At 43.6% G+C, this 17,602-nt stretch overlaps 3 protein-coding genes across 4 annotated transcripts in view; 1 reads left to right on the plus strand and 2 right to left on the minus strand.

Annotated features, from left to right (window-relative positions):
- Window positions 1–2,262: 2,262 nt before the first annotated feature.
- cldn33b (claudin 33b) lies at window positions 2,263–2,919 on the plus strand (the record flags this gene model as incomplete). The annotated part of the gene is made up of 1 exon (XM_080032873.1): window positions 2,263–2,919. The coding sequence occupies one exon, from the start codon at window positions 2,263–2,265 to the stop codon at window positions 2,917–2,919; it is 657 nt and encodes a 218-aa protein (XP_079888999.1).
- A 4,732-nt stretch (window positions 2,920–7,651) lies between these two features.
- cldn34a (claudin 34a) lies at window positions 7,652–8,410 on the minus strand (the record flags this gene model as incomplete). The annotated part of the gene is made up of 1 exon (XM_080032874.1): window positions 7,652–8,410. One exon carries the CDS (start codon window positions 8,408–8,410, stop codon window positions 7,652–7,654), a length of 759 nt encoding a protein of 252 aa, XP_079889000.1.
- A 1,944-nt stretch (window positions 8,411–10,354) lies between these two features.
- shroom2a (shroom family member 2a) overlaps window positions 10,355–17,602 on the minus strand; it is a 33,175-nt gene continuing 25,927 nt past the window's right edge. For both annotated transcript variants that reach the window (XM_080032669.1, XM_080032668.1), the window contains exons 7-11: window positions 15,655–16,191; window positions 14,437–14,976; window positions 13,243–13,414; window positions 12,528–12,800; window positions 10,355–11,995 (exon numbers count right to left, since the gene is read on the minus strand). In XM_080032669.1, the coding sequence (XP_079888795.1) occupies window positions 11,723–11,995; window positions 12,528–12,800; window positions 13,243–13,414; window positions 14,437–14,976; window positions 15,655–16,191 (1,795 nt within the window). In that variant the 3' untranslated portion in view covers window positions 10,355–11,722. The remainder of the gene's footprint in view (window positions 11,996–12,527; window positions 12,801–13,242; window positions 13,415–14,436; window positions 14,977–15,654; window positions 16,192–17,602) is intronic.

A 17,602-nucleotide genomic window follows, 5' to 3' on the forward strand; every position in this document is an offset into this window, starting at 1 on the left:
CCGGACTGGAACTGTTCATAAAGGTAATTGTCAGATAGGTGAAAATGGAGTTGGGAGGCCACTGTCTTTTCCAGGATTTTGGAGATGAAGGGAAGATTGGATATAGGACGGAAGTTGTTGAAGTTGGAGGGGTCTGCACCAGGTTTTTTCAGAATTGGGGTGATGGCAGCAGTTTTGAAGGATGTAGGGACAGTTCCAGTAGTAAGAGAGGAGTGGATGATTGCAGAAATGAGAGGAACTAGGTAGGGGAGAGGGAGGCCTTAACCAGATGTGTGGGTAGGGGGTCAAGTTGACAGGTGGATGGCTTGGATTTCCGAATGAGTTCAGTGATTTCTGAGATAGCAGGGAGCTGGAAGGAGGAGAATGAGTGTGTGGAAGGGTGAACGTCGGCTGAGATATTGAGATGAGTGGTTGATCCAAGGTGCTGGTGAATGTTTTTGATGATAGGGTCAGAAACACTATGTTCAATACCCCCATGTCCGCTGAATAAAGAAGTATTAAATAAGAGCAGATTTAACAACATTGCATTATTGCCTAAATTTGAGTTGGATTGTTTTTTTTAAGGTTAATCCAGGACTCTTGTTGACCTCTATCTGTGAGCTACAGGAACTGCAACAACACTGATTAAACCTACAATCCCTGAGTTTGCAGTGACGGAAATTTGGTGTGACATGAAATTTCAGAGGAATTTTGTGTCGGGAAATGAATGTTGCCAAACAGGTAGTCATCATGACAAGTATACATCTTCCCCCTTCTGTTTCCTGTTCTTCTAAAGTTGTGTCTAGTAGGGTTTATGGAAGAAAAAGAATGTCTACTCCTGATGGGCCAGTTATTTCAGTCCCTATGGTGCAGAGTGAACCATGCACTCTGGAGTCTGGCGGCAGTCCTGACTCTTTGTGGACGTGTGTATTGGTGTGTGTGTGTGTGTGTGTGTGTGTGCGTGTGCGTTTGTGTGTGTGTGTGTGTGAATGTGTGCGTGCATGTGTGTGTGAGAATGCATGCAGCCCAAGCACACATGCACGCCCCTGTCAAGACGTCAGTGCAGTCAGCTGAGCGTTTTGTTCTCCAGAAGAAGAAGAAGGAGGAGGAGGAGTTTGGCAGGCCAGGGATTTTATCTGTGCATTTTTCTTTGCGTGTTTTTTTCAGTTTGTGGCTATGCACCGCCGTGTGTGTTTGCGGCTGGGAAACATTTCCTCACATCAGAGCTTTGATCTAAAGCCTCCTACGAGCGTTTCCCACAGGCTGTGTAGTGTTCATGTGAGGGCACACAATACGCTGCACTGTTGTTTCAGAGTCAAGTCACATGCAGCAAGAAGCAGCACTGTGACACCAGCTGTCATAAATGTGGATATGATTAATCTTAAAACCATCACGCAGTATTGCATAATACTAAATAAATGCATCATCGTTAATACATTTAATCACAGATAATATGTCTTTCCTGGCACACTTTTATTACATGGATAATGAATTATTTCCTAAAGAAGATCATTTATTTTAATGTAATGTTAACATATAATACGGTAATGTTTATGAGTTTAAAATGTACTCATATGTTTACAAGATGGACGTTTTAAGAAAAGTCCTGTAAACAGCATTTCTAATCTTAATCACGTGGATTTAGAACTGGAGATATTCTAGTATCTCTAGAGGCAGCCCAGCAGTTTATGAGGAGGCCTTATCTCTGCTTGGCATTTGTAAATAATAACCTGACTGTGCTGCCTTAGGTTGGCCCATGGTAATTTGTTTTCTTATTTATACAGAGACGTCCATGTCTCTCCCCGGTCCCACAGGATGCATGGACATCTGGGAGGTCATTTCTTGCATAAAATAAATACAATATCCTGTCTGCATTTAATTCCATCCCCTGTGGCCTTTGCTTTCGAGACCCAGCCATCTCTGCCGTCTGCCCCGGCTGCCCCCTTGGCACAGCGGCTGGAGAAAGGAGGACCACAAAGGGGGAGGTCCAAACCGTGCCCCCCCCCCCCTCTCTCTCTCCTCCTCACTGCCACAGATGATGTGTGCTGCTCTGAGTGAGTGGGAACTGTTTGTGAAAGGGCTTTAGAGTCCAGAGCAGGAGCGGGTCGACTCGGATCATCAGGTGTCCGCTCCACAGACGGCCTCCTCCATCTTGAAGTGCAAGGCAGTGAAGAAGATCTCTGGAGGGCTCTGTCACGCGTGGAGACCATACAGAGAGACACAGTGTGAGCGAGAGAGGGAGAAAGTGAGTGAAGAAAGAGAGAAAGAAAGAGAGAGAGAGAGATGGACACATGCTCCTGCGCTCTGGAGCTGCTGGGGATGCTGGTCTTTCTCGGGGCATGGCTGTGCACTCTAGCCACCACTCTTCTTCCACAGTGGCTGACCATGTCCACCGCCCTGCTGCCGGTGGAGAGCTACGAGCTGGGCCTGTGGGAGACGTGCGTGGTGCAGGATGTGGGGGGCATGGAGTGCAGGGCCTACGACAGTCTCCTGGGCCTCTCCAGCGACATCAAGCTGGCCCGCATCCTCATGTGCACCTCCCTGGCCGTGGGCATGCTGGGAATGCTGGTGGCCATACCGGGGCTCTACCTGGTCAACAGCTGCGGAGAAGGCAACAGGACCAAGAGGACTTTGACCGTCACAGGAGGGGTGCTGGGGGTGATCTCCGGAGTGCTTTGTCTGATCCCCGTCTCCTACATGGCACATATGGCCGTGATACATTTCTTTGACGAGAACGTGCCCGAGGTGGTGCCCCGGTGGGAGTTTGGAGATGCCCTGTTCTGCGGATGGGCTGGAGGATTTCTCCTGGTGGTGGCCGGGCTGCTTCTGGTCACCTCTGGCTGGTGTTCACAGGAGGAGCCTCAGCCTGTGCTCCAGAGGATGTACCAGGGCATGGGTACTACAGATATGTCCTTGAAGAAGCGCCCGGAGTATGTTTAATTTAGGGGGACCAATCTTTAAAATAGTTTACCTGCATAGAGGCTGACAGCACAACACAATCACCTGTAGAACTGCACTGTAAACTGCTTTCGAATGATGAGCTCAATATCTGGTCCCGTTTGACAGACATCCTGTATTAGCGTGGCTCTGTCATCCATGGGGAAATAAAGGATTATGATCATAGAAGAAATACAAAATTCCACCAAATCCCCAGTGAACCGGGGTTTCAGCTTCACAACCCAATGTTACATTTTGCAAAGAACCTGCTGTGACCAGTAAAAATGAATATTTTTTTAAAGATATGTTTTATAAAATGCTTTATATTCCTTATTCTAGGGGGGGGGGGGGGGGGGGGGGTCTTGCGTATTAGTTCCAACAAAGAAGAACATACTATTTTAAGACTTGTTTCACTGGACGCCTTTTAGCTTTTAAAATGCTGTGATTGTAAGTTATTCTTCATACTAAAAAACTTAGAGAAAGCACAAATTATTCCGTGCTGGGTTATAAGTATGATTTATTGCGTGGCACACTCTGATGATTTACATAAAAAAAGTAAACTAAAATAATATGGAAAATATGTCTCTTCTTTCATTTAAATGTGTCACTTTCTCCTGCTGTATTCTCTGTTGGAATACACTGCTGATGATTTTTCTGTTTGTGGTGTTGAGATGAGAAGTATGAAACAAAGAACATACAGTATGTGTTCTGCTAAGTTATGTCAGAGATGGAAATGTGGCTGCTCTTTTTTTTTGTACTCTTTGCCCAATCCATTGGCCTATTAGTCATATAAGCCTGAAACCTATTGTGGTCTGAAGTGGTCCCTGTATGCAGACGACATGCCGAGTCGGTCAGGTTTGTGTCTGCGCTGGTGGAAACGCAGCTTGAGGCTAATTCCCTCAGATTTCCTGGTCACTCGCTGAGCTAAGCTGTGTTTAATGAACGCCCTAATGGGGCGGCGTGTACTGTGAAGAATGCAGAACAAGTTGGCCCTCTCCCGGCTCCCGCTTTGACATAATTACACAAATTTGCCAAGGTCAGAGGGCGCTGCAAGCCGCTCTGCCCCTCCAAAAACTGTCCGGATCATTTACATAGAAAACAGGTACAGTGACATACATGTGTTATTGCATGAGAGTAGGATGATTTCAAAAACCTCCACGTTCTAATGATGGTGCTCTATGTGTAGTCAGCACATATTGCATGACGTTAATGAGAGATAATGAAGTATAGTATGATGCCTTAAGGGGCCAGATGGATGTAAAAATGGTTTCTGTCAGTCCTCAAGGGCAGAGAGCACCCTTTGATCATCTGACAGGCTGCACACTGATATAAATATGAAAAATTTAAAATTAATTAAAATGACTTTCTGCATCAGATTATTATTGTAAACCAAGCTAAACTAGTCTTTGTTTGGCCTACTACAGACATTTTTGAACTTAAGAAAAAAAAAATTCCAAGTAAAATCAACTTACTTTATCAAGTAAAGCCAACTTAACTTTTGCTTGTAGAACAAAGTTGACTCTACTTGCGAAATTGAATTGACTTTACTTGCTAAATGTATTTTTTTTGCATTAAGCAATTTATGTAGTTCATACAAAGACAGATCTTGCTTGATCTACATCTTAATCTGAAGCAAAAAGCTGCCTTCATTGTTTTAAGTGGATTGAACACAATTATGTATCATGGAAATATCACTGAAATCCAGTTATTTTCGCGATACCTTGTGATATTGACAATGAATGAACATTTTCATTGTCAATATCACAAATTAAATTGTGGTTCATTTATTTTACATCGTCACAGAATAATTGTTTTCAGTGCACGGAGGTCCTGCTGTATGTCTCCGGGATGAGAGCAGCTATCAGCAGGGGAGGCAGTGAAAACAACTGATCTTCTGTTTTGATTACCCTAAGTCTAGTGGCACGGGGGGCCGCCGGGGCAGTGCGGCAACACACAAAGGAAAAACAACATGAACAGCAGGGATTAGGTTCAAATGCAAATAAACAATTCTTCTCTGAGAGAGCTGATAAAATGAAATGATGGTTTTTATCTCTGACTGTAACATGATGCTGACTGTCCAGAGGGAGCTGGAGATGATCTGCAGTTAAAAACCTCGATAAGATACCATATGATCTGCCTTCTACTGCTGCTCGACACACTCATAACTGATAAACCATCACGATAATGACCTTAAACCCCTTACTTTTTATTTGAATACCTTAAACCAAATCCCCCTTATCGGCCTTTATCTGTCAGGCAAGGATGAAGGACAAGTTATAACTATGTGGAAATACGACCACAGATAAAGGTATACTGCATCCAGTCCGAATCCTTCTTCAGTAAAGTAGAGAAATAGTATCAACCAAACGTTGTGCAGTGTAATGTGTGAACTTCTCCAGGTGGGGCTAGTCTCAACAACTTTACTGTAATATTTGGATGAATAACTTGCTCCAGGGTATAGGGGACACAAACTAAGGGAACCAGAAATAAACAAACAAACTCTGCTTCACTAATTTACAGCTCTGGAAAAAATGAAGAGACCACTCCAAATGTTCAGTGTCTCTCGTTTTACTATTTATAGGCATATGTTTGAGTAGAATGAACATTTTGGTTTTATGATATAAACCACTGACAACATTTCTACCAAATTCCAATACGTTATTGTTCATTAAGAGCATTTTCAATAAGTAATGTAGAGATGAAGATTTAAGAAATAATCAAGACTGGTCTCTTATTTTTTTACGGAGCTGTATGTTGCTTTTGGTTCTTAAATAATTAAACATGTCTCCATTCGAGAAGTTAAAGGATTTAGCATTGTAGGTAACTATGTCCTTCATATGAATGTAGTGGAGAGAAAAGTACCATATCCCCCCCCCCCCCCATTTATTATGACCGCAGGTTAAAGGAATACTTCACCCATACGGAACCAGCGTTCTATCATTATAAAATAACTATTATAATATAATGAATGAGGTTTTTCTTCCCTCAGTCTTCCCTTAGTCTTCCCTTGGCCCAGCTGTCCTGTTAATCCTAACCCTTACTGTGATGTCACAAGAAGGAAAATGTAGGGTTAGACAGTGAGACCATAAAACACTCTTTCTGCCTTTTCTCAGGCTGATCTGATTTAATTTTTTTTGCACATTTATAATAACTAGGATCACCAAATTCAATACACCTTCATATTCCAACCGGTGAAGTAGGTCTTTAAATATAAAGCAGAATAACACATACACAGTATCTCATAATTGTTACTCCAGTGTGGTAATTGAGTCACTGTGTTTCAGCCCGTCTTTGAGATGGCACTGACTTTAAACATGTCGTCTGGGGAGGACTGAGGGAATCTCAAAATAAAATGAAAGAAAATATCAGGCATAATTGGAACTTTTCCATCAATCGCCATCTTCAAATCAAGTGGACTACAGAACAAAAGGTCATCAGAACTCAAGTGTCCTCTTTGTGAACCTATATGGATGGCTTTTGGTAAAACGCTACACACTTATCAGTTTTCCTCCATTGTACATTACATATAAGAGAGGAGATGACTGAGCATAATAGATTAGATAAAACGTAAACCAGCCCATGGTATTATGTCAGACACGCTTATCTGGAGAGGGCGAATGTGCAAGAGAGAGAGAGAGAGAGAGAGAGAGAGAGAGAGAGAGAGAGAGAGAGAGAGAGAGAGAGAGAGAGGGTGGTGTGAGGACTGAGACCAATGGATATAGAGAGAACTTTTTCAATACTTTCCCCAAATCTCTCATTTAATGTTTTTGAATACTATTGACCCAATTACATGAATATCACATACTGTATATCCTATTCCAGATTCCTGGCCAGCTGATTTCTTGTGCCCGAGTGGTTGTGCACAAGTGGTCAGATAAGTGGCAGGTTTACCTTTCAACCACTTCTGGGACTTGTGTTTTTGACAGAGAGCCGTGCTCGCAGAAGAGGGCCCTTTGTTCGTCAGCAGCTGGCCGCCTCCAGAGAGGTGCACCAGCCAATGGGCCACAGTGTTTATGTGTGTGTTTTTGTGTTTGTGTGTGTGTGTGTGTGTGTGTGTGTGTGTGTACGCGCTGGTGTGTGTATGTATGTGCGTGTGTGTGTGTGTGTGTGTGTATGTGTGTGTGTGTGTTCTCCCTGGCAACAATCCCTACTGTGAGGCGGCCCCCTCTCCATACTCACATGCCTGCTCTCGTCAGCCTCCTACCCAGGTCACATGAGCCGGGCCCCCCGAGTCAACCTGGCTGGCCAAGATCCCTCCTCACATGGGGGGCCTACTCATAACCCTAACCCACACCTTGACATGTCATGTCAGTTTCCCCACCAATTTAGCTGATAATGCTGATCATTCATTACTGGAACCTTCAGATTACTTGCGCTAAACGGCACTAGTTTATAACACTGGAGAGATAAAGTTTATTATTGCTGTGTGGTTATGCATGTGTCCCTGAACTCTGGCTACACAGAAATCAGGGGCACTTAACATAGCTGAATTAGAGTTTAGAGTGATCAGACATGACACATCCCCAAATACAGTATATAGTAATGTTGCTCATTTTGCTGGATCTCTAAAACCCCCACTGTATGCTAGATTCACAGCACAAATGTCAGACAGAGAAAGTGACGGACAAACTGAAAGGAATATTTAGCAGCTAAATAGCTAATTTAGCTTAATTTAAGCTAAGTAATTATTTAGTAAAGAGCTGAAATGAGCTTATTTTTTTTATTTTTTTTATTGTCAACACAATATAGTGTCATATGTGTTGTTAGACACGTTTTCATGTTGAAATGCATGATTATCAGTGCCTTGCTTGTATCGATCTGGCAGTTCATTGGTCATTGATGTCCATGGACTACTGGTTTTCCTGGGGGCCACTGAGGCCAGAGACTGCCAGGCGTAGCGGTAGCAGAGGAAAAGCAGCCCACTTAGGAGCATCAGTATGGAGGCAAAGATGCCCACTGCGACGGCCGAGCCCACCTGCTGCCGGACTGGAGCTGCGGGGAGGTGGAACTCAGGAGGAAAGTCTATGGTGCTGTTGTTGAACACGGACCTCATGTTCCACCCGAGAGGCACCAAGCACAAGCCCCCCGTCGCAACATACAGGGTCCCAGAGAGCAAGAAGAGCAGCCTTAAGTTCCTACGGTCTACCACTGAGAAGTAGGCCATCCTCATAGCCAGTGCTGCGCTGATGTTCCCAGCCAAGCCGCTCACCAACGCCACCACCATCAGCACCTGAGCCACAGAGATCTCCAGTGGAGCAAAAGGGTCCGAGATGCTGATGCTCCGACAGTTCTCCATACTGGGAAAGGCGTGACTGTTGAAACAGGCCTTCCAGATGCCCACCCAGGCCACGCCAGAGGTGATGACGGACACATCGTCCACGTACCACAGCCTCCACTCATGGATGCCGAGCGTTGCCATGATGAGGATCCAGCCCACGACCCCCATCATTAGGCCCAGGAACTGCCAGTGGGCCGTGTGAACCAGGAATATCATGGTGCCCGCTGTTAAGGCTAACGTTCAAACGGACTGGTCGATGACTCACACATGGTCCAGTTCAAACAGCCTGGCATCCATCACACCTGGTGGAAACACAATGGCTTCACATTAATGTTCTGGGTATTATTTGCGGATTTAAAGGTGGAGTCAGAGATTCTAGAGAATAACTTATTGTCAGAATCAGTGAATATCCCCTCACAACCGCTCCCTGTCTGTACAGTGTGCACCGAAAAAACAAATCCAGTGTTAATACAAAGCTTAGCCTCTGTAAACAGGCATGTTGCTAGCTATGGTGGGCCCCCTTTGTTTACATACCAGTTTACAGAGCCTAGGCTGTGTATAAACACCAGATATTCTGTCCAGTGCACACACAGTATGGACAGGTAGCGCATGGTGAGGAGACATTTACTGATTTTGACCAAAAGTGATATTGACTTATTACTGAATTGCTGACTCCACCTTTAAGTTTATACTTTCAAACATTTGAAATCCACTGTGTAATTTACAAGAACATTGGAATAGGTTTGGAGGATAGGGGCATACTTCAGTATAGATCCTTTCACATGTGAAAGTAACCATTTGCCAAAGGCTACTAAAGGAGGAACCTTTAAAGGTCACCCAAATGACAAAAAAACAAGAAAGTAAAAGAAAATTCTCACAAAGTTACATATCTATCTTGCTATGTAGATCACCTTTATCTGCTGTGGTTTTGAGATAACCTGCCTAGACATTTTGTCTCCAGCCCAATATAATGGAGGTAAAGATGAAAGAATCAAAAAGGAAATTCTCTACATAATCAGACTCCAAGATCGCATAGCTGTCAGTGGGACTACCTTCTGTTAGAGAAAAATGGGCACTGTGAATAACAGTTGAACTGATCTTTAAGGTATGTTTAGAAGGTGCATCAAAAATAGTTAATGGAATGCAGAACCATTTTTGGAAATGTTAGGTACAAAATCATAGGGTTTGCCTGGATTAATCCAATGGACCCAGAGCAAACATTTTCTTTGGTCCCCATTGACTTCCACATACAGTACATTTGTGCCAAACCTCGTGGGATTATATTCCTTCACGCACAAATACTTTTTTGAAACAGCAACATAAAAAATAATCTTGTTGACCATGAGCAGGTTAAAACTGTGCTTGTGTCTGAAATATTCTGTGGTAAGTAAACACCAGTCAACATGCAATAAAGAACACGTGAGTAAAGGCAATTAAATATCACCTTGAAGAAAGTGTTTACACGTGGCACCATGACGGAATAATGAAACCTATGCTTCCAACATGGTCTGTCTGTGTGATCATCTCTCATTATCCAACATGTAAGAGAAGACAGCACAGACTTTGAGATAGCTCTTATATTCTCAGTTTTCCCTTAAAAGATCAAGTTAAAAACCGAACAGTATGACAACAGATCATTTACACTTAAGGCTATGTTGAGGGAAATGCAATAATCTTAGCAGGGTTTAAACTATATACTGTATCACTAGTATCCAAGATAAGACTAAAATGCTGATCAATCCAGTTGAGAATTGGAATGTAACACCTCAATGCTGAGGAGGAAGTGTCCCTCTGTCATCTAACTGTAGCTAGTGTGTCAGAGTGTCCATTTAAATCGTAAAACAACCCTTGACTGCGCCTCGTGCTTTCACCCACCTTGATGTGTATTCAGTTCAGGGTTGGCTGTTCTCAATAAGAAAATCCTTCCACAGATGCTGTATTGATCCCAGGAGTATTACTCTGAGTGACTGTGCTCATTTTTGCTTTAGTTAGTGTGAGAGGTAAAGGCTGTAACAGCAGACTGTTACAGATATCCACTGGCGTATCAACGTCTTTATCTCCTATGCTTTATGAGGAGAGAGGGAGGTGTGGTGAGGTTAATGAGTGACAGTGAATAATCGGCTGATAGCAGAACACAAACCAATCAAACACCATTGCGTGGATCCAGCAGACTCTTTATTTGATATAAAGGAGCACAGCTGATAAAGTGTTAAGCGTCAGGCTGTAGCAGTGCATGGAGCGAAAAAAAAGTGGAAGTTATATTCTCAAATGTGCAGAAAAAAACATCCTCCAATCAGGGTTTACCTTTGGGAGACTGGCTTCAACCTGACAGTCTGGAATTATTTAGACATTTGATTGAATGGAGTTCAAAGTCGGTCAAAAGGATTTTGTTCCATATTTGGTTGCAAAAAAAAAATTAAAATCAACCTGGACAATTGTTGTGATAAGATTTAACTACGAGGTCAAGTAACAACTGTGGTAACTATGCATTCAACAACAGCACCGTGGAAAAAAAAAATGAATCACACACACTCACACAGTGAAGTAATAATAAGACAAAATACAGAAACACTTGGCAATATCATTATCTAAACAAAGTTTTTTTTTTTTTTTTTTTTTTTTTTTTTTTTCTTGGGCTGTGGATAAAACAGAGCAGCAGTGACGGACGCAACATGCAAGAGATTCAAAACCAAACAGTCTTCAAAGTGAAACAGGTGACTCCCCCACACACACCCCACCCCCTCCCAGGCACTTCAAATGTGGATTTCACTGGAGTTAAAGTCTGGATGTGAAGTGCTACTCTTCGTCTGTTTGGTGAAGTTGAACAAGTGTTCTTTAAAATGACCAGTTATCTGCACACTCCTCTCTTCACATGTACATTCACCAAACATCCTTATCTTCCATTTATCGCACAAATAAATGTTTTATTCAGTGAGAAAATTAAACAACGGCACAAAACTCTTTAGTAAAAAAGGCCACCAAGTTTAGATATAAATGTTAAAAAAAACTTTGTGTTTATTGAAATATCGGGCCAGATTTGACGGATTACGCGAAAAGTTTATTTTTTTCGAGTGTGAAATAATTGAAACATAAAACATGATTAATACTCCTAGTTGCTCAGCGTGTAACACACATCATGTGGCATGGCTGCTCATATCAGCTGATGATACAAATACTCCCCTCCTGCGTAGATTCATAAGGCTACAATAAATTACTAAAAAAAAAGAGATAAAAACAAAAATTGCATGAAAGAAAATTAGGTACAGTGGTTTGAAAAGCAGCATCTTTTTTGCACAAATGAGTGGCTGCTGTCAGTCCATGGGGAAGTAATGGCAGTCCAGGTGAGAGCAGTATGTGAGAGGTTGAGAGGGGCTTTTTCACCACACAACTGTAAAAAAAAAAAAAGTTCTCTGCAGACTTCCTCATCTCTGTCTCCCTCTGCTGGACACAGAACTATAGTCTTTGTCATCACAGTTTTTTTTCTTCTCCAAAGCCAAACACACACACACACACACACACATGTCCTGTTCACAAGGCCAGCCTCTGCTCTATGGGCAGGCTGTCAGTCAGACACTTGAGCTGCTCCTCGCCCAGTTTGATCTTGTCCTCTAGCTTGCGCTGCTCGATGATGAGTGCAGACTTCATCTTGACAAAGTGCTCGTAGTCGGTGAGGCTGTCCTGCTGCAGGTGGCTGCACAGGATGTCGTAAACCACGCGCTCCCGACGGTCCAGGTTGTCCTTCAGCTCCTTGGCGTCCTCGTGTTGGCGAATCAGCAGCTTCCTCTTCTGGATCAACGTACGCTGTGTGGAGGAAAAGACACATTTATTAAGGAAATGTCTTTTGTCTTTGGGTGTAGCAGCTTCCCATTAGCCACTTAGGCTGCATGTCGTTAGGTGTCTTGACGCGTGCCGTATAGCCTACATTGGGTGTCAGGTGTCAAAGCCCACAGAGCATACTTTAATGGGGATTCATTCAGACAAAGTAGCAGTCAGTGATTCTGGAGAACGCCTTTTGTCGAATTCACCTTGATTTTGATGAAAAGGGATTTCGACGACAAGCTTTCTCCAGAATCGCATTTTTTAAATCGCATGTTTACTATTATTAACAAGTCCATAGACACATTTACTACCAGTGTATCCTGATACAAACTTGAATCAAATGAATTCACGAAAGTTACTTTATGAGCTTATTTGAAATCTTAAGGAGTGCAATGAGCAATGAGTGGCATAATTATTATTTATTTATTAAAAAAACGCTCCTACTTTAATCTAGCGCTGACAGCAGCACTAGTATGTATCGGTTGGGTTACCTACGTGTTTCCATCTTGCTCACCTTCTCCTCAGCAGTCGTGTCCTCCTCCATACTGTTGAGGGCGTTCTCCACTCTGGCCAGCCGTCCGGACAGAGACAGCAGCAGGCTCACCACCTTGTCCAGGTCTCCTACAAACATCCTGAACTTGTCCAGCTCGTTGGGTTTGCAGACGTGCTGGACGCGGGCCTCCACCTCCTCTCCCAGGGCATTGTTGTCCAGCACGTCCTCCTGCAGACTCTCCCGCGCCTCACGCAGCACCTGCAGCTTCTTACTCAGGCTGTCGATCAACTCCTGCTGCAGATGGGACATAAGAGATAGCAAAAAAAACAAGTCAAAATCATTGGCACTTTTATTAACAACAACCCACTGTGTCTGTCTACTTCTAGGGAAAAATACCAGATACAATTGAGAAGAAAGACTCACTTGTTTTTAATATTATGAATAGCAATAACTAAACCAATTACAATACGTTGGTTGAAAATAACTTGAATACTCATACAATGGAAAGTTCTTGTGAAGGAAACTTTACTATGAGAATCAGAAACCAAACACATGTATTTTCAAGAGAAATGGTTAGTATTGTCTTTGTTGTATATTTGATTAAAGTATATTAATGGTTTGTATGCATTTGTTTGTTTTTAACTTAAAAAAATGCTTTAAAACTAGCCTTGGATTTGGTTATGGACATGGGTACACCATAGGGTGAAGTGTTATCAATAGTGTGAGTGTTTGGTACCTTCTTGTTGGCCAGATCAATGTCCAGTTCGTCCTCAGAGTCTTCCTCCTCCTCCTCTTGCTCCTGCATGTCCTTCATCTTGTTGAGGAGCTCGGCTTTGGGAGCAGACGTGCTGTAGTATGTAGAGCTGCTCACCATGGTACCAGCTGCTGCCATACTGTCCTCCTTTTCCCTGAGAATGCAAGTACCAAATAATGTGTCTCACGTTGCCGAGTCAAGTATGAATCCAGTGAGTAAAACTTCTGTCAAAAGAAACAATGGGCCTCACAGCAGAACCACAAAGAGACTTGTTCCTCAGTGGCACATAAAATGATCCTTTTCCATCAAATCATTTAGACTGTTTATTTTCTCTGAATGAACCATGTTAACACTATTTCATCTTCTCTGCTAGCTTGCTAACTAGTTTTCCTGTATTTGCATGTGCACACCAGATGCAAAAAAATTGGAAGGTTCCATTAGGAGACAATTTTTTCTCTCTAACCAAAATCTACTTCTGTATTTCTACTAAAATCATGTTTATTCTTAATATGAATTGAACCTCACTAGGATCTTTCAATGTACCGCTGGTATTTTCAGAAGTATCTCCTGGAATACAAGTAGCCTAGTATTCTTAGTGGGAATCACTGGTCTAGTATCACCTATTGTATGAAATCTACTCGTCATTATGATCCATTTCCCTCCAGTCAGACATGTTTTCGTGTCAAACAATTCTCTTTTTACATTGTACATATTGCGTCAGGAATATGTTGTTGGTTGGCACCAAATATAACTACTGATACTAAAGTGTCTTATGTCTGCCGCCTTCTGACAACAAGACATGAAGCTCAACAGTTAAGTCTTCTTTTTACTTTTTGTTCACATGCGTAGAGGGAAACCTCGCAAAACAACGTTTTAGGATGATAATATGAAGATGTTCACGCGTGGGGTTCAATCTCTTTTTGTAGAACTCCCCTAAAATACTGTATATGAATTAGTTTCACAAAGCTTGGTGTCAGGGTTAGAACCTATCTAACAAACTACATTTGCTGACAGTAACCACACCCTCTACAGGTGAAACAGGGTAATGTAAGCGGGTTACATTTGTCTTGATCAATGCACTTGGCTGCATGTGAGAAATAACTCCAGTGGACCTCAACATATAAACATGGCCGTCTCCCAGGCCCAGTGGTGAAGCTAAAGTGTGACGGTGCTGACCTTTCCTCAGGCGGCCTGGTGCCTGTGGCCTTCCTGCGCTGGTGAGATCCCTCCAACAGCTGCTCGCCCTCGGGGAAGATCCCCTCCATCAAGTCCATGGTGGTCTTCATCTTGCTCTGGTCCAGGATGTCGGCTAGTGATTTATCCTTGCCCATGATGTCCCTGGCCAGCTCCTCTCTCTTCTGGTCCTCGTCAGACGGTACGGTGGGCAGCGTGGCCCCGTTGCTGCTAGCCTCGTCTGTGAGCTGTTGACTGTTGTTTGAGTTGATGTGACCGCCGACAGTGGTGATGTATGCGTCTGTATGGGGAAGTGGGTCCGCTGCGTCGTCGGGCTCTCTCTGCCGAGTGAAGGCACAGAAGAGTGAGTCGTGGCCCGCGGCTCCTAGACTGCCCAGTATAGTTCCACCAGGAGGAGGAGGGAGCTCCGGCTCACTGTGCCTCAGGAAGGGACTGTTCTCTGTGTCTCCCTCCGAGTGGACGATCCTGATGGGCACTCTCTTCCCTGCAGAGGGTTGGTTTTCTTCTGTCACATGCGCCATCCTGAAATATCACAGAGACAAGAGAGATGATATGAAAAATGGAAGGAATACCTCGCCCCAAATACACACACACACACTTTACTAGGAGAAAAACATGATTGTGTGAACGCAGCTAAACTTATCACAGCCCGAGACACAATCTTACAAATAGAAGCTGAAAGACGTTTTTTTATAGCTTCTCTCAGAAAGGAGGAGAAAATCTCTGCTTATTCCTGCCATACGCTGATTTAAAGTTTCACTTTTTCCATGCCAAGTCACTGGAATATCCTAGACTTGTGGACTCCTCCCTCCGCTCGGGTTTCTGCTAGCTGTAACAATCCTACTGCACAGTCATACGTCCACTACAGATGATATCAATTAGTTCTGAATCAAGAGGATGAACAAACACATTCACAATGGGGGCATTTAGACAACATTGTACAATTCCTGCCTTTGCTTAAAAATCGTGCTTCAACCGCCAGTGGCTTTTGTAGAAATGTGGGGAAGCCCTTGTAACTTACTGCGGGCTTGATAGCACTCACATGTCCATTCTACAAAGGGCAGGGACTCTCAATAAGCTCCTTTGTACACAGTAGCATAAAGACAACGACGAGTACAAGAGTTACAGAAACTGTTCTGTACTGGTACTTTACCAACGTAAGCAGTATAGTGCATAGAATAGAAACTATAAAAAGGTTACCTGTTTGGCTCTTCATCGTGTAGAGAGATGGGTGGCTTGTCGCTCAGTCTCTGTGGGGAGAACTGTGGCGATGGAGAGCGCTGCCTCTCCATAGCAGCGGCGTTGGTGGCCGGCCCCGAGGCTCTGTGGGAGGCAGCCGGGGGAGAGGAGGCAGGCTGGGGATTGGATGCTGTTGATGGATGATGTACTGCCCCCTGTCCTTTGCCCTGCTGCTCTGAATCTCCCTGTGCAGAGTGGGCGGGGGCAAAGGCAGACTCTGGGTCAGCGTTGGGAGAGCAGCGGGCAAAGGTCTCACTCTGGGGCTCGTGGGAGTGGACCTCTGGGCATCCCGGTGGTGGTGGTGGGGGCTTGTCCTCTGCCAGACTGCGAGAGATAGATTTGGGCTTGTGGTTGACGGTGGCAGCGGCACTGGCTCTGGTTCCTGTCATGGGCGGAGGAGGAGTAGGAGGAGGAGGAAGGGGGGGTGGCGCCGGGTAAGTTTCAAACTCCACGGGCTGCTCTCTCACTTTACAGTGAGCGGGCGCTCTCTCAGGGAACCTGAAGAACACAATAGAAAAGCTTTTAATTACACGCTATTTAAGAGCCAGGCACTGTCATCTGAAGCTCAATCAAATTATACAGTGTGGCAGAGAGGCCTTGTTTGGTCTGTGCAGCAGCCACTATCATTATGCCAGCATGACAGGACACACGTCTCCCTCTGAAAGGCCTCCTCCCTGGTAACTGCTCAGCTGGCAGCCCCAAGAGGAATATTTCACTTCCCACAAGTCAGCATAGACGGATAAATAAACCCTCCAGTGCAAAGAAGCAAGACCGGACCACTTTTTCCTGCCTGATGCACATTTACAGTTTCAACTCCTAGGAGCTTAAAGCCACTGTAGACCCAAATCCACACAAATCATTTTAACTATGTAATTTGGGGAGTTTGTTGCATGACAGTAAGCATCTGAGAAGAGTTAGGCATATTTACCAATCTACATGAAAAATACTGTCATTTAAGTTTGATAAACTCTACAGAAAGTCGGTTTAGCTGAGGCGTGCTATGCTCTGGTTCTTATTACACAACAAGTATTTTGAACCAATCACAGCAGTTCTCTGCCTGAACGTTATAAAAACAATGAAAAATGCCACACAGACAGCCACACACACACACACACACACACACACACACACACACACACACACACACACACACACACACACACACACACACACACACACACACACACACACACACACACACACACACACACACACACACACACACACACACACACACACACACACACACACACACACACACACACACACACACACACACACACACACACACACACACACACACACACAAAAACGATTGTGTGAACGCAGCTAAACTTATCAAAGCCCGAGACACAATCTTACAAATAGAAGCTGGAAGACGTTTTTTTTTTAACTAAGTTTCATATTATTTATTACCTTTATTTTCAATCAGATTTTTGTAAAAGCTTATGGATACACCCAACCTTGATATCAAATATAGATTTTGACTATTTTAGAGCAGGTTTCCAGAGGCTTTAAGTTAGGAGTAGGAGAGAAACAAGGCTTCACAGGGATCATTAAAGGTTTATTGCCAGGTACGTTCAAACATACAAGGAATGTGTGTCAGTATGATGGTGGTGCATAACATACAGTAAGCACGAGGCAAGTCCAATAATGTAAAACACAAAAACAAAAGAGATTGAACAATATTATTAAAAGCAAGATATGTGCAGTTATATGTTATTTAATTTAAAGAGCTGTGCAATTTTGCGGATAGGGCAAAGTGATTTCTGAACATGAAGTCATGTGTTAATGTAACACATCGCTTATGGGGATAGTCAACTAAAAGATTTAAACTGATTGTATACTCAGATTTGAAAACGGTAGATGTTCTGTAAAAGCTTAGGCATCATTTTACCACAGCACACAG

Source organism: Ammodytes marinus (assembly GCF_949987685.1).
Source record: "Ammodytes marinus genome assembly, chromosome: 8".
In the NCBI taxonomy this organism is placed as follows: domain Eukaryota; kingdom Metazoa; phylum Chordata; class Actinopteri; order Uranoscopiformes; family Ammodytidae; genus Ammodytes; species Ammodytes marinus.